The 14,198-nt window shown below is 38.4% G+C and overlaps 2 protein-coding genes across 3 annotated transcripts in view; both read left to right on the forward strand.

Annotated features, from left to right (window-relative positions):
* osbpl3b (oxysterol binding protein-like 3b) overlaps window positions 1-5,123 on the forward strand; it is a 40,694-nt gene extending 35,571 nt beyond the window's left edge. The window contains exons 20-25 of the mRNA XM_030749580.1: window positions 32-110; window positions 691-835; window positions 2,609-2,753; window positions 2,857-2,983; window positions 3,914-4,036; window positions 4,227-5,123. Coding sequence (XP_030605440.1) covers window positions 32-110; window positions 691-835; window positions 2,609-2,753; window positions 2,857-2,983; window positions 3,914-4,036; window positions 4,227-4,323 — 716 coding nt within the window. The 3' untranslated portion in view covers window positions 4,324-5,123. The remainder of the gene's footprint in view (window positions 1-31; window positions 111-690; window positions 836-2,608; window positions 2,754-2,856; window positions 2,984-3,913; window positions 4,037-4,226) is intronic.
* A 1,635-nt stretch (window positions 5,124-6,758) lies between these two features.
* On the forward strand, window positions 6,759-13,535 carry gsdmeb (gasdermin Eb). Of its 2 annotated transcripts, XM_030750301.1 has the most exons (10): window positions 6,759-6,900; window positions 7,222-7,444; window positions 7,556-7,748; window positions 7,946-8,120; window positions 10,045-10,165; window positions 10,325-10,447; window positions 12,212-12,339; window positions 12,451-12,625; window positions 12,779-12,852; window positions 12,966-13,535. In XM_030750301.1, the coding sequence occupies exons 2-10, from the start codon at window positions 7,240-7,242 to the stop codon at window positions 13,191-13,193; spliced, it is 1,422 nt and encodes a 473-aa protein (XP_030606161.1). In that variant the 5' UTR covers window positions 6,759-6,900; window positions 7,222-7,239; the 3' UTR covers window positions 13,194-13,535. The 2 variants fall into 2 exon arrangements, with proteins under 2 accessions (XP_030606161.1, XP_030606162.1); XM_030750302.1 differs by having other exon boundaries at window positions 6,765-7,444.
* The last annotated feature ends 663 nt before the right edge of the window (window positions 13,536-14,198 follow it).

Below are 14,198 nucleotides of genomic sequence, written 5' to 3' on the forward strand. Positions count from 1 at the left end.
TGAATGATAATTTTTTCAATTGTTTTTGTAGATGTGAGGTGTAAGAACAAGTTCTGGGGAAAGTCAATGGAGATTGTTCCTGTGGGTACCACTCATGTAACTCTGCCAGGGTGAGTCTCTTCTGCCTCATTTACATTGGCATTAGACAGACCCCTGCTTGGGCACACTTGTAGAGAAAATTATGCAGCAAGGCATTAATACAATACGGACAGTATTTTTCCAATTATCCAACTTGTATTTGGACTGATTTTAGGCATTCTTCATCTTTAAAAGGCGGGAAAAAAATGTTAATATTTTATGTATTTGTGGATATGCTCTCAGTTTTACAGGAATTATTTAGCTTTACATTTATAGTATGTAGATGAGGTATATGGCAAGTGGCACAAAATAGTGAAATTAAATACTTTTTAATACTTTTTTTTAGCAATGACATGTCTACTTCTGGGTATCATCTGATAATTTGGTGTCAGAACCACATACAGAAATAGATAAATGATTTGCATTATGACCGTTACCTACCAGTGTCCATATATATATATATATATATATATATATATATATATATATATATATATATATATATATATATATATATATATATATATATATATACATATATATATATATATACATATATATATATAGTTATTTAATATTTTTGATGAAAATTGTTTTGATGTCTCACCCCAGGTTTGGAGACCATTATCAGTGGAACAAGGTAACATCCTGCATCCACAACATTCTCAGTGGACAGCGCTGGATTGAGCACTATGGGGAGATCACCATCAGAAACTCCAGCAGTGATATTTGTCAATGCAAGATCACTTTTGTTAAGGTGAGATAAACAACCCTTTTTTAAGTAAAAATGTGATGAAGAGTAACCATATGTAAGGTTTCATCCAGCCTGAAGACCTCTATTATCGACCCCGACAACATTTATAATCCAGAATAATTTTTTTAGGAGCAAGGTCTTCTTTGCAAGTTTTACTGACTCTTTGTGGATTAACATTCAAGCATTTAAAGTGATTAGGATGGATGAGATTAGAAATGAGTACATCAGAGGGACATCTCAGGTTGAGCGGTATGGAAACAAAGTTAGAGAAGCAAGGCTGAGATGGTTTGGACATGTACAGAGGATGGATAGTGGATATATTGGGCAAAGGATGTTGAAGATGCTGCTGCCAGGCAGGAGGAAAAGAGGAAGACCACAGGGAAAAGTGAAAAGTAGTGAAGGAGGACATACAGAGTGTTGTTGTGACAGAGGAGGATGCTAGGGACAGGGTGAGATGAAGGCAGATGAGCCTTTGTGGCTCCCTAAAGGGAGCAGCTGAAAGAAGATTACATGAGTAAATGCACCACATAGCTATGTTTCTAAATAATGTCTAAAACACAAAGACATTAAAATGCAATTGCATTTGGAGCAAATGATTCAAACTTTGACTTTGATTGCATTATTCATTAATGGCACAGATTTCTAATATACCCAAAGTAATCTGTAACAGTCAGAGTGAAGATTGTACTGAAGATCACAAAAAGTCAATCATTTCTGAAATAGCAAATATGACTTCTTTAATTTTTCTCCAAATAGTTTGGAGAAAAATGAAAGCGTTCAGTTTCTGAAAGGGTGTGCTACTGTGAGACCCACGACAGCTCTGTTTCATATTCATACCAGAGAGCCTTTCTGTAAAAGCAATCAGCCTCAAAGATGGATGTCATATTAGAATATCTCTCTGTGAACCCCAAGGGCTCATACACTGATCAGCAACATTAAAAACCAGCTCCCTAATACTGTGCAGGTCCATGTTGTGGTACATGGGGCATGGGCACAGGACCTCTGCAGTTGTCCTGACACTGGCAGTGGATCTTTTGGGGCTTGTATGTAAGTGGGGGTCTCTATGAATCTCACATTTGCTTCATCAAAGGGGGATCTGGGAAATTTGGAAATGCTTTTATTGCTTGCTAAGATAAGACTGGATATACTTTACTTGTCTGAAAATAACTGTGTGACAGCAGTCAAAACATCAAAAATCTAAATATAATGAAAATAAGGAGCTTAATGGCTAACATAAATGCAGGTATTGTGATATGAGGTGGTAAATATTTTCTTTATCTGTCCTCATGGCGGCGGAGGCGGTCCAATAAGTGGTGCAGAGGTGGCCCAGGTGATCCATATATTATCTACCATAGCCAGAGTAATTTAGATGGAGGAACAGCGTGCTAATTCAAACTGTTGCTCCTCCATCTACACAGATGGTGCTTTCACCTGCATGACACCAAAACCCAACAAACAAGTGATCGGTTGTTTTTTTGTTTTTTTTTTCTTTTTAAATATGGAAACCTTTGCCAAGAGGAGAAGGTTAATTGCTTTAGTGTGCGTCACTCGAAAGGCCTCTCGAAGCTATGTGCAGTATAAGTCAAGACATGCCAGAACATATTATGCATCCTCATCTCTCATTAAACACACCAGCCTGGCAATGCACACACTGGGGATCAAATTGTTTACGCAAGAGCAGCATCTGCTGACTGCAAGAGGACACTGTCAGGAGCTGTGTATCTGTGTATGTGTGCGTCGTTCATACTCACCCATTACACCGTGCTGTTTTCACAGGCCAAATACTGGAATTCAAGTGTAAATGAGGTGGAAGGAACTATCACAGATAATAAAGGAAAGGTTGTCCACAGACTCTTTGGAAAGTGGCATGAAGCAGTTTTCTGTGGAGACCCGCCTTCAGCTACATGCATCTGGAGAGCAAGTATGAAAAGTGTCTCTCAAAATTAAACTAAAGAAAACTCTTCTTTAATGTGTCTCCCTGATATAGTCTCTGATGCTGTTGATGTTACTTGTGTGCAATGTAGATGCAATGCCAGCAGACTATGAGCAGTACTATGGCTTTACAAAGTTTGCAATTGAGCTAAATGAGTTGGAACCAGCCATGAAACTGCTGCTACCACCCACAGACACCAGACTACGAGTGGACCAAAGGTAAGAGACACATTTAAAAAAAAACCATTAGTGTATTTTCATGCACTTAAGCAGCCTGGTGATTGTCACCTTAATTTTTATAAATGTCCATGAGAAACACACGGGGGAAAAGGTTAAAAACTAATTTAGATTTAACATTAATTAATAATTTTCTGCCAGAGGACTGTCAGACATAGCTGAATTAAAAACCAAATCACTGCCAGTGACTATCTAAGTACCACATCACCGCTGATCTCAGTCACGTACTCTGGACAGGATGTTTTGAAAAATGCACCTTATGATCAAAAACGTACAAAAATAGGCACATCGGTACTCGTGTCAAGAATAGTAAAGCAACTGCAGATCTTTTCAGGCGATCGCAATCAAACTAATTTTAGCTCAGCTTTTAAGTTTTTAAAGTCTGCAAACTAAACGCTGCTGCCCCGAGGTGCCGAAGGAAAAAAAAAAGAAGCACTCAGTACTTTGCCATCAAAGTACAAAACTGCACTGCTTCCAGCTCTGCAAATCAAGGAGTTATGTATTCGCCTATTTAGCTGTAGCTCCACTATCTTATAATGATGCAGGGTTTTTTCCCCTCGCACCCTGCAGAAAGATTTTATGTAATCTTAAAGTAATATTACTTAACCAGTTCTCTTAACTGAAGGTTTTTTACTTAAGAATAACAGATATTTTTGTTCATGATATTGTCATAAATAATACAGATTTCTGTGAAATAAAGTAGCACAGGCTTACCACCTTTACTGTGCACAGACTGATCATGTCTACAATGGAAATACCCCCCACCCCACCCCTCCAAAAAAAGGGCCATTCAAAGACAGGAAAAAAAACCCTAAAATTCACTTGAAATGATAAGACATGGGTGAATTTTGAATGTGGAAGATGAATGTTTTCCACGTCTGCATAATGAATGCGTGTGGGTCTCATCGGCAGATTGCTGGAGGAGGGGAAGTTGGAGGCTGCAGAGGAACATAAGCAGAGGATTGAACAGCTGCAGAGAGACAGACGGAGAGCCCTGGAAGAGAACAATGCAGCACATCAACCTAAATTTTTCAGGTAGCTTAAATATCTGGACTTATAACTTTCTATAGAAAGTCTCTTATGGGAAAGTGGTCATGCGTTAGCACCTAATGGCGTTACATGCAAGATGTCACAATATGATTTCACCACTTCAATTTCAACATCATCTTATTCATCTGTCTTTGATAGTATTAATTACAGTCATGCATCTTTTCTGTCTCCACAGGAAGGCAAAGGATGATACCTGGGTGAGTAACAACACATACTGGGAGCTGAGGAAAGACCCTGGCTTTGCCCACACAGATTTTCCTACACTGTGGTGACCGTGAGCTGCAGATCATACAAACATTTGGACCTGCACAGCCTCTACTGTGACCTGTGATCCAGACTGGCTCTGGAGATGTCTGTATCTCATTCTGACCATCCATATTCAGTACTGGTCTTCTGTATTGGAGTTCATCAGAGTTATTGCCTTAATAGCAAGTGCTTATGTAAGTTGTGTGAACACATTTATGCAAGCATATTATGAGAATGTCGCTCAATTTACAGTAGGCCATTTTTTTTTTGCCTGCATTCCACATATTATGTTGTGCTAAATCTTTTAAACTAAGAAAAGAGGAAAGCTACTTGGTATAAAGGATGACAAAACATTTCATAGTTTATCTACACTAGCTTAAAATGTACTGATCAACTGGTCATGCTGGTTGTCATCTTACCATGGAATTTCTCTACCTCTGAGATAAACTAGCCTTGATATGCCATTGACTGAGTGTAAACATCCAATATTTATTCTGCATCTGCCTGATGCCTTACTGGCTGTACTCACACTTGTTTAATTTATTTTGTTGTACCTCCCAGATGTTTAAAAAAATTTATGTTTCGTAAGGAATTCTTGCTAACAAAATATTGTGCAAATGATCTCTGAATCCTTACTGAAGTGGTCTTTCTGTCTCTTAAAGAGTAACTACTGCTTTTTTGCTATGAATGTGTGAATGATTGTGCAACTATGAGCAGCTGTAGCAAACTCAGCCATATCTTTTTCACTTTATTCAGCGCACCATTGTCTATATGGACCCTGGGCTGTGGGACCAAAAAAACAAGAAAAATGTCCAGAACTATGCTCCATGAGCTTAAATAAAATTTCTGATTTTCTTTTTTGTTGAGTTTTTTGTGGCTGTTTGTTCAAAAACACTGATACAACTAGAGCATTAAAATAATTTCCTCTTGTCTCAGATGATGAGTTGTCAGGCAGATAATTTGATCATAAATGTTGGAAAAATGCAATCCACTTTAAACATGACTTCTCAGGAAAATCCACACAAAAATGGCATTTAGGAAGCTATCAAAAGCATTTGTTATAAACACCTGCTAAGTTTAGTGGAAACTGGAACAATATTGGGTTGGAAGTGTCCTGATTTTCTTTGTACATATTCTTTATGGGAAATAACTCTTAAAGGCAAGTCTTATCCACTGCTTTGCATAGGTAAGGTGTGGGACTGGGGTGCTGAATCAGCTGTTAAATTATATCTTTTTTTGTTCATGGCTGCAGTTTTTGTGTTCCTCCCATTACATTTCTATCTAATTATAATTCTTTCTAATTCTATAAGCAAACCTGTAGATGATACTTTTCAATGAGTAGCCCACAGTACACAGTAGATATGTGGCTGTGGTATACAGATGGAGAGTGAGCTGTTCCCTTGATCATTTTGAAAACACATTTGCGTGTTTGATAATGGTGTGTGTTTATGATTTTTGCCTATGCTATGGTGTAATGACCGGAGTTCAAGGTTAATGTGCCAGTTATTTAGCCGTGCAAAAAGTAAAGGTTACTGATTCTTAGAGACTGCCTTTGTTTTTAAGATCCTACATTACAAAAAAATGAGAAGGTTAAGATGATGATTTTTACAACTAATAAAGCAAAGAAGTTGGGAGGCCTTGAAAAAGCAAAATGGCTACTTGAGTTCCCTCTGAATTTATTAGAATTTTTTTCTAGCAAATGTAATTTTTAATTTAATTGAGCAAAGGCATTTATTTTCACCTGTAATGATCCCGTGTAGTATAGTTTTGTATTTCTTTTTACTTTCATATTTCATCCAAAGCACAAATCATGGGCTCATCAGTCTATTCTGGCCGCTAGATGGCAACAACTACATATAAAAGTGATCACGCGAAAAGGTGATTTCACGTATTTGAAAAAAAAAGCAAATATTTCAACTGTTGTAAATTACTTGTTGGCCAATAATCTGTGAAACATATCTCTCGTGAATTATACAGAGTCAGTCAGAAAGACCATTCCTGTCATAAAGTTGAAGCTGCAATCAGTTTTTGGCAAAGAAACGTCTATAGATCCTGTAATTATCCAGGTAAAAAGTTAGCTATGAAGATTTCTTAAGTGACCAAAATGGACTAATTGCTATTAATGTCTCTACATTATTAGCAATTAGTCCTTTTTGGCAGAGTACACACCATAAAGCACTCATAAAGATAGGCCATTTCCTCATTTTATATATAACCCCTTCATAAATCCCGCGGACTAAGACATAAAAAGAAAAAAATCGGCAACACCGTTTTCATCTTTTAATTAAATTTTAAACTCTGGGCTTAATAGTAGAGTCTGGTAATAAGCGGTTAAGGCCATTATCATTATCATTTACCTTTGAGGCTGCATAAAGACAAAATCATTGTTACACTTGGGCTGCCCGTCCCGAAGGGCGGAGCCTGTCTGAAAGCGTCCATCCATTTCTTTCGCTTTTCTTCTGTTGAAAACAAAGGCGCTGAAATACAGGCTACGCTGGGCTGTCACAGGCTGCTGCGGGAGAGAAACCGACTTCTTTGAGAGTCTAGCCACAGAGAAAGTTTGTCTTCTAATTCACCACTAAAGCAAGGACTCCGGGGAAGCGGTAAAACAAGTAGCATTTGTATTATGACGCTGTTTTAGCTGTAACTGGTGCTTTAGTAGGTGCTGCTAGCAAAAAACAAACAAAAAAAAAAAAAGTAGGTGCTGCTAGCGTGTAGCCCGGCTACTCTTAAATAAGAAGAGATGTATGCTGTGTGTCTTATTTTAACCTTTCTTTCATTCATAAGTACAGTGGCAGAAGCAGGAACTGTATTGTGGTAGGGGATTTTTTTTTTAACCCTGAGGAGGAGCTCCCACGGGTGGTAGTCCTCTGTGATTGTCTAGTAAACAAGTCCCCTTTTCTGGTCTCTGGCAAACCTCGCAGGCTTTATCCAGCTGGGAGATGTTTGCCATAGCTACCAGAAACTTTGTGGAGGAGGTGGATGATGAAGGGTCCCTGATCCCAGTGACCAGCCTGAATGACAATATTGCGCTCCTGACGGTGGTGGTGAAACACAAGCGTTTTTGGTTCTGGCAAAAGCCCAAATATCTTCCCACTGATTTTGACCTCAATGATATACTAAGAGAAGATACACCTATAAAGCCAGGTAAACCGCAAAACCAGGTTGAAGTACCTGCAGAATCATATCCTGTAATTTTACTCTCCTGAGATCACAGAAATTTGAAAAAAATGTATAATATTATTAACTTTTTTGCAGTTGTGATTAAGACAGACTTCATCAAATACAGTGGGAAATTTGGAGACAAAATGCAGGGAACCATGGGTGCAGATCTTGCCAAAAATAATGTTAGCTTGCAGGGTGAAGACTCATCCAAACTCCAATCATCTTTCGGAAGTTTGAAGAAACAGGAAGTGGATATGCAGAAGCTGCTGCAAGACTCCAAAGACAGGTTAGCTCACAATCTGTATCTGCTGTCCTGTGTGAAATGGTTTAAAACACTGTAAATGTCACCTGATGTACAGCATGTTAAAGCTCACAAAAGCAACCAACTATAAAGTTTCACACAGAGCAGGAACCCCAGTTGAATATTAATGCAATAAAGGTTTCTATAGGATTTGACCTTTTTTGTAAATTTTCTTGTGTCAGGGTTCTGGACATGTCCCATTGTTTAATCCAGCAGACAAAGGAGAAGCGCAGACGGGTATTTGGGATTGTAAAGGAGCGTATTGTGACCAGTCAGCCCTGTTCAGTCATAGAGGAGGTGCAGCAGGGAGGACAGTGTGGAGGAAATCTGAGCATCTGTTGCCCCAGTATGACTAAGGTGCAATATCAGACCTGAAACACTGATTCTTCTAAGTCTTATAATGTTTGTGATTTTATTTTTTATTTTTCAGAAAGAGTTTTGCCTTTTTTAAAAAGAAAATATACAAATATAACAGGCTCTAGCTGTTATCCCAGGATTATTATTATTATTGTTTTGATAAAATAGTTGCTGGTATTTAGGGTTTCAGGTGGTCATCAAATCTGAGAAAGCTCAAAGCCAATAAGATTAATTTTGAGCTCAGGTTTGAGCGGACCTGCACAGCCTCTACTGTGCACTAAATGTGGTTTTAGTGTGACTTGGTCATCGTAGTTAACAAAACTACTGCTTTTTATCACTGGGTATTCCACAACTCAAACAGTATTTACAAAGTCCATTATTATCAACAATACAGTTATAACACAAAAAATGATTGCCGCATTTAAGCTCAATAAGTGTCCCTGCTTATTAATAGTGGCCTTGTAGGGACATGCATATATGTCTGTTTGTATTTAAAAAAGAGCAAAATATAATATAAATAAAAAAATAAATATAAGAAAAAGGAAACAAAAATAAAATAGCAGCAGTATGACAGATAACAAACAACAAAAGCCAGGTCCAAAAAATGTAAACTACATTCCTTTATTAGGCCAATAAAGTAAGTTGACAAAAAAGAAAAAATTTTAAAAAATACAAAATTTATAGATCCTGCTGCCTGGCTGGCAATGTGTGGGAGGAAACTTCAGACAACCACAAGTTATGTCTTCAAATGGTATTCAAATATTCAAAAATAGATTCTGTTGTAGGGATTATTACACTGTTAAAAGTTAAATAGCTGAATTTGTAATTGGCTTTAATAAAAAAAAAATACAGTACATATATTTTTTGAGGTTTACGAAGATATTTAAAAGCATTATGTTTGACTGTTAAAATAGTGCAGAAACCCAGGCAGTTTGCTTTTACCAGAAGTAGTTTCAGTTCTCTATCTGCCAGCTTTATGTGCAGTTTTAGAAAGCAGAAGAGTATTTTTTAAAGAATTGGGTTCCTTTGTTTATCATTAGTTTTGCTCATCATGAAACTGAAATCAAAACTGCAAATTTACTGTTTATTTTCTAAATACATGCAGTATTGTGCAAAAGTCACCCTTCATTTCTTTGTATTTCTCTAGGAAAATGGGAAATAAGTGCAGTGATTCATTGAAACGAGCAAACACACACAGGAAATACAGCAAATAAGGCAAAAACACAGTTTTTACAGTTCTTATGAGCTTCAGAATCAATATTTAGTGTGGCCACCTTTATTCTTCCACACATCCTGAACTGTCTGAGGCAGCTTTCTTCTCATTTCTTGAAGTAGTCTTTGGGAATAGTTCTCCAGGCTTCTTGAAGGACATTCAAAGCTCTTCTTTGGATGTTGGATGCATTTTCCATTCTCTGTCAAGATGGTCGGGGTTCTGGGGAGGCCAATCCATGACTGATAGTGTTGCATTGTGTGGGACATTGTGATAGGATAGTGAAGAGAAAACAGGAAAAGCCAGGAAGACAGGCAGTAAATGAATGTTAGAGAGGATTCAAACCTCTCTATCAACCATATGGCGCAGAAGTACGAGGGCTGGACTGAAAATGAGTGAAAAAGCAGCCACTGTCCAAAGAAAAACTTTGAAAGACCTTCAGAAAGCCTGAAAAACTATTGCTAAAGACCACATTAAAAAAGTTACAGAGTCTGGAAAGAAAATATAAAGAAATGTGGGGTGACTCAAGACTTTTGCACTATATTTCTTATATAAAATTCCATTATAGGGAAATATCAAATCCACAGTGATTCAATATTTTTTACCATTAGCAGAAAGCAAAAATTCCTTTAAAGCAGACTAACATTTGTGACACTCACTGATGAATCTTGTTGCCGTTTGTTCGGACTCACTGCACTGTTCCTGTTTCTTCAGGTTTTACTGAAGGAGAACGCAAGCTTGAGCAAAGACAGCGACGTTACCCTGGAGATTCCTACCCACACTACAATTGCCTATGGCCTTATAGAACTACAAATCAAACATGATGGACAATTTGGTGATAAGTCATTATATTTATAGAATACTTCATGCTAATTTAACAAGAACAACCGTTAAAATCTGACTGAAGATATATTTACTAAATGTGGGATCATTGTCATTAAGTCTCAGGCTTTTGTTGGTAATATCCATGAAATGTCACACGCATTTTCCACAGAGCTGTGTGTAATATCAGACACCGATGGAGGTTTTGAAGAAGTAGATGGCCCCATTAGACAGAAAGAACTGCCGCGTGTCTCGGGAGCTCCTGCACGTTCATCTGAGAATTGTCTTCAACGAGGTAAATGCCTGCTTTAGCCACAGATTTATTTTCTTTGCTAAGAGAAAGAAACACAGTTACAGATGGTTGAACCAGGTGACATGCAGAGACATGTCATGCACACCAGAGCTGTTTCTAAGCCTTTTTCACCACAGTGGAAAGTTTTAAACTATAACTGAGAAAACTTGATCAAATGCTAGACTGAATTTGAGAGCATATGATTGGTTTATCTGTATGAGCATATTCATCAGTGATTATATGGTGCTTACAGCTCTCTCCTCACTGGAGGCATCTTCTTTTTTTTTATTCATTCCTGTGGGGGTGGTTTCCCACTCTCTCTGTCCCTCACTTATTATGGATATATCTTGACAGCTCAGGTGGAGCGCAGGATTTTTTTGCAGTGTTCCACCATGTAATTGAAATCTTGATACAGTTTACCCTGTAGGATGTGAAGAAAAACACAAAGCATCCTTTACCGTCAGATCCTTATCTATCCAAATAGAGAAGTTACACAGTACCTGTGTCATACGGAAATATGCTTTGCTGTTTTTGTTTGGTTTTTTGACCATGTAAATTAGTATATTAAAGTTAGTATCTTCCATTAATTGTTGCACTTTGACAGACATTTCATATTGCTATCATGACTAGGGTGTGTGTGGCAGGCAGGAGAGGACCCCAAGATGCAGACTCGGACAGAGGTTGTAACAAAAAACGGTGATTTATTGACAACAGAAAAACCAAACTCAATTATACTGGGGCTGGACAGGTGCCAGGACTAATCACAAAAACCAGGGCGCAGGGACACACACAACACAGGGACACTTGACGCAGCAACATCAACAACACAACAGGCAGAGAAAACACAGGACTTAAATACACAAAGGGCTGATGAGGGAAGAGTTAACAGGTGGGAACACAGGTGGGAACACAGGTGACGCTGATTACCTTAAAAAGACGCAGACTTGACACCAGGAAAACATACGGAACAAGATGACAAAACAGAAATAAGACCATAGATACAGGGGAGACAGGGACAAAGGGAACAAGACATCAAAACAAACTGGGGACTGAAACTCAGGAAAATAAAAACTTAACACAAAATGCTGGGCAAACGGCCCAGGACATGACGATTACAGATGTGAGAGAAGAAGGAACTGCGTGAAAGCCATTTGTGGTGTTGCAGAGCTGTATGACTGTACTTCCCTTTTATTATGAACCAATTTCTAAATTTTGACTGAAAATCTTGAAACACTGTAAATCCGTCGTCTAACTTTAAAAAAATATCTTGATTTCCGGCATGAGTGTTATATTGTTGTTCCCCTACAGGCTCTGAAAGGGACACTTACAAATACTTGCAATGAGGTCGACTAGAAACATAACTGTGATTTACTAACACTCTGCAGCAGAGTTTCCCTTCGATAGCATAAAAATTTTGGGAGAATCATGCAAGAATGATTTACTAAGGTTTGCAGTATGCAGTTTTGCACTAAATTTAATACCGTAAAAAATTTGATTTGTGATAGTTGCAGTGTTCATTTATTAGGGATGAGAGGGAAGTGTCATCAGAATGAGCGGTTGTCGGTGCAGTGCCAAAACTGTCCTATAACACTTCACTCAGTCCTATTGTTGTGCATTGTTATATTATTATATGCTCTTTTTTTTTTTTTTTTTTTTGCACTGCTCTTAGCAGGTAGCTATTGAAATTAACTGACTGCATCTTTGTATATAAATTAGCACACTGTTGGTTGATCAACCAAAGAAATGTCCTTATTTTTCTGTATTTAGAGCTGGAGCAACTGAGTGATCATTTCCAGCTGCTTTCAGCTCTCCCTGCATCCACCAGGTCTGCTTTACTACAGCAGATTAAAAAACTTTTGCAGGACCAGACAGCCATCTGTGCACTCGAGGATGTGGTAAGTAGGACGGAGAGGTCTAGCCTCTGCAGATTCAATAAAACAATGTGGAGCTAGCTTTATCAAATTCAGTTACTTGTTAAGTTTGGCCTGTGTCTTCTTCTGTGCCAGCTAGACCAGATGTGCCAGGATAAGACACCTGCCCCGGGTGATTTTAAAACAACAGAGTCTCAAAAACAGAACATCCAGGCGATTCTGGCTCTTTTAGAGCAGACTAGTCAAGAGGGGCCAACCCAGTCCACATCAGTTCTCACAGCCCTTCACCTCTTAACCAGTGCATTGGATGGTGAGAAAAGTTGTACTCCGTGCAGCCTTCAGTATGTGAAAAAGAAAAAAAAAAATCCACAATTTGAGGCCAAGCTTTCACACTGTGTACACACTGTTCTAGAAACTTAATATAAATTCTTTTTCACTCTGTGTCTGGGTCTTTGTCTTTCAGAGATGACACATGATTGTCTTGCTGTCTTGGAAATGTGCTGCAGCCCTGCAGTGTTAAAGACCTTGGAGCTACTGGTTAGTGAAACCTCTATAAAAATGGCACGACATGTTATGTGGGTGTTTCTTTTTAAATTAAACATTACACAGTAAGTCAACGGTCTCTTATGATTCTTTAACACCTGTTCCAGGTGCAGCATGCATCAGGAAATGGAGAGTTGCCTCTGAGCAAAGAAGCTCTGTCTGCACTGACAGAGGGCATCTATGAAAAGACTGAACATCTGTTTGCCTCCTGCAAGGTGTCCCTGAAGAGAGATGGGGACATGGTGAAGACAGAAATAAACAAGCAGCCAGGAAATCTTCCTCTCGTCCTCTGTATAGTGATTCGAAGTCTTGCCTCATTAGCTCACTGTGTTTGAACTGAAACCCCCTTTACAGCCATCAGAAATAATTACCATGGTGGAATTAGGTAAATAGGAACATGTAGATTTAGTGTTTTTGATGTTTTTTAATAGAACGAAACGAAATCATAATCGTAATGTGTTTTTCTTTTTGGGTGCTACATAACCAAGGTCTCTTATTCTAACAATATTGATTTATCCATGTGATTACTTGATCTGGACTTGTATGTGACTGAATCTGGTTAATGAATATCCCTACTGGATTTATATTTGGATCATTGAATAAATATGCAAAAATTTGTATGATCTTTTTTTTTTTAACATTGTAGGTAGTTTTCTTTCAATAAACAACCATTTTGAGCTGTTGTCTGATTGTATTAAAAGAAAAATGACCATATTATAAAACTCTTATGGACAGTGTGGTGGTTAGCACTGTCCCCTCACAGCAAGAAAGGTCTGGGTTCAAATCCAGGCTGGGGTCTTTGTGTGGAGTTTGCATGTTCTCTCTGACCATTCCAGCTTCCACCAGTGGGGTGCGCCCTAACAGTTTGAGAAACCCCGGGTTAATTGGTGACTGAATGTGAATATGGGCATGAATGGTCGTCTGTCTTCGTGTTAGAATGGCAACCTTGCCTCTAACTATGCCAGCTGGGACCCTGATTTGGATAAGTGGAAAAAAATGGATGGATGGAGAGATAGATGAAGGATACTCAAGTTTTTTTTGGCTTTTCTTTCTTTTATTGGGTAGGTCAGTGAAGAAGAGACAGGAAGACTTGGAGAACAGGGGAGGACATGCAGCTAAGGGTCTTGGGTAGGAGTCAAATCCAGCCCGGGGCATTTGGCCCAGAGTTACATGGTTGCCTGCTTAAACACTGAGCAAAACCAGTGCCCATCCTTTGAGTCATTAGTCCACAAACTCAAGCCAATTTAAACTGATTGTTTTCAGTGGTCATGTTTTAGTATGAGGTGAGCACTCCCTGAGGCCTGGGAATAAAGTATGTAGTTGTTACAACTTAATTCACA

This window comes from Archocentrus centrarchus, chromosome 16 (genome assembly GCF_007364275.1).
Source record: "Archocentrus centrarchus isolate MPI-CPG fArcCen1 chromosome 16, fArcCen1, whole genome shotgun sequence".
NCBI lineage: Eukaryota > Metazoa > Chordata > Actinopteri > Cichliformes > Cichlidae > Archocentrus > Archocentrus centrarchus.

Bases quoted from the DNA above. Each gene is read 5' to 3' on its own strand.
- gsdmeb (XM_030750301.1), top strand. From the start codon at position 7,240: ATGTTTGCCATAGCTACCAGAAACTTTGTGGAGGAGGTGGATGATGAA. The intron at 7,445-7,555 runs GTAAACCGCAAA...ACTTTTTTGCAG, and splicing joins AGATACACCTATAAAGCCAG to TTGTGATTAAGACAGACTTC. The intron at 12,340-12,450 runs GTAAGTAGGACG...CTTCTGTGCCAG, and splicing joins TCTGTGCACTCGAGGATGTG to CTAGACCAGATGTGCCAGGA.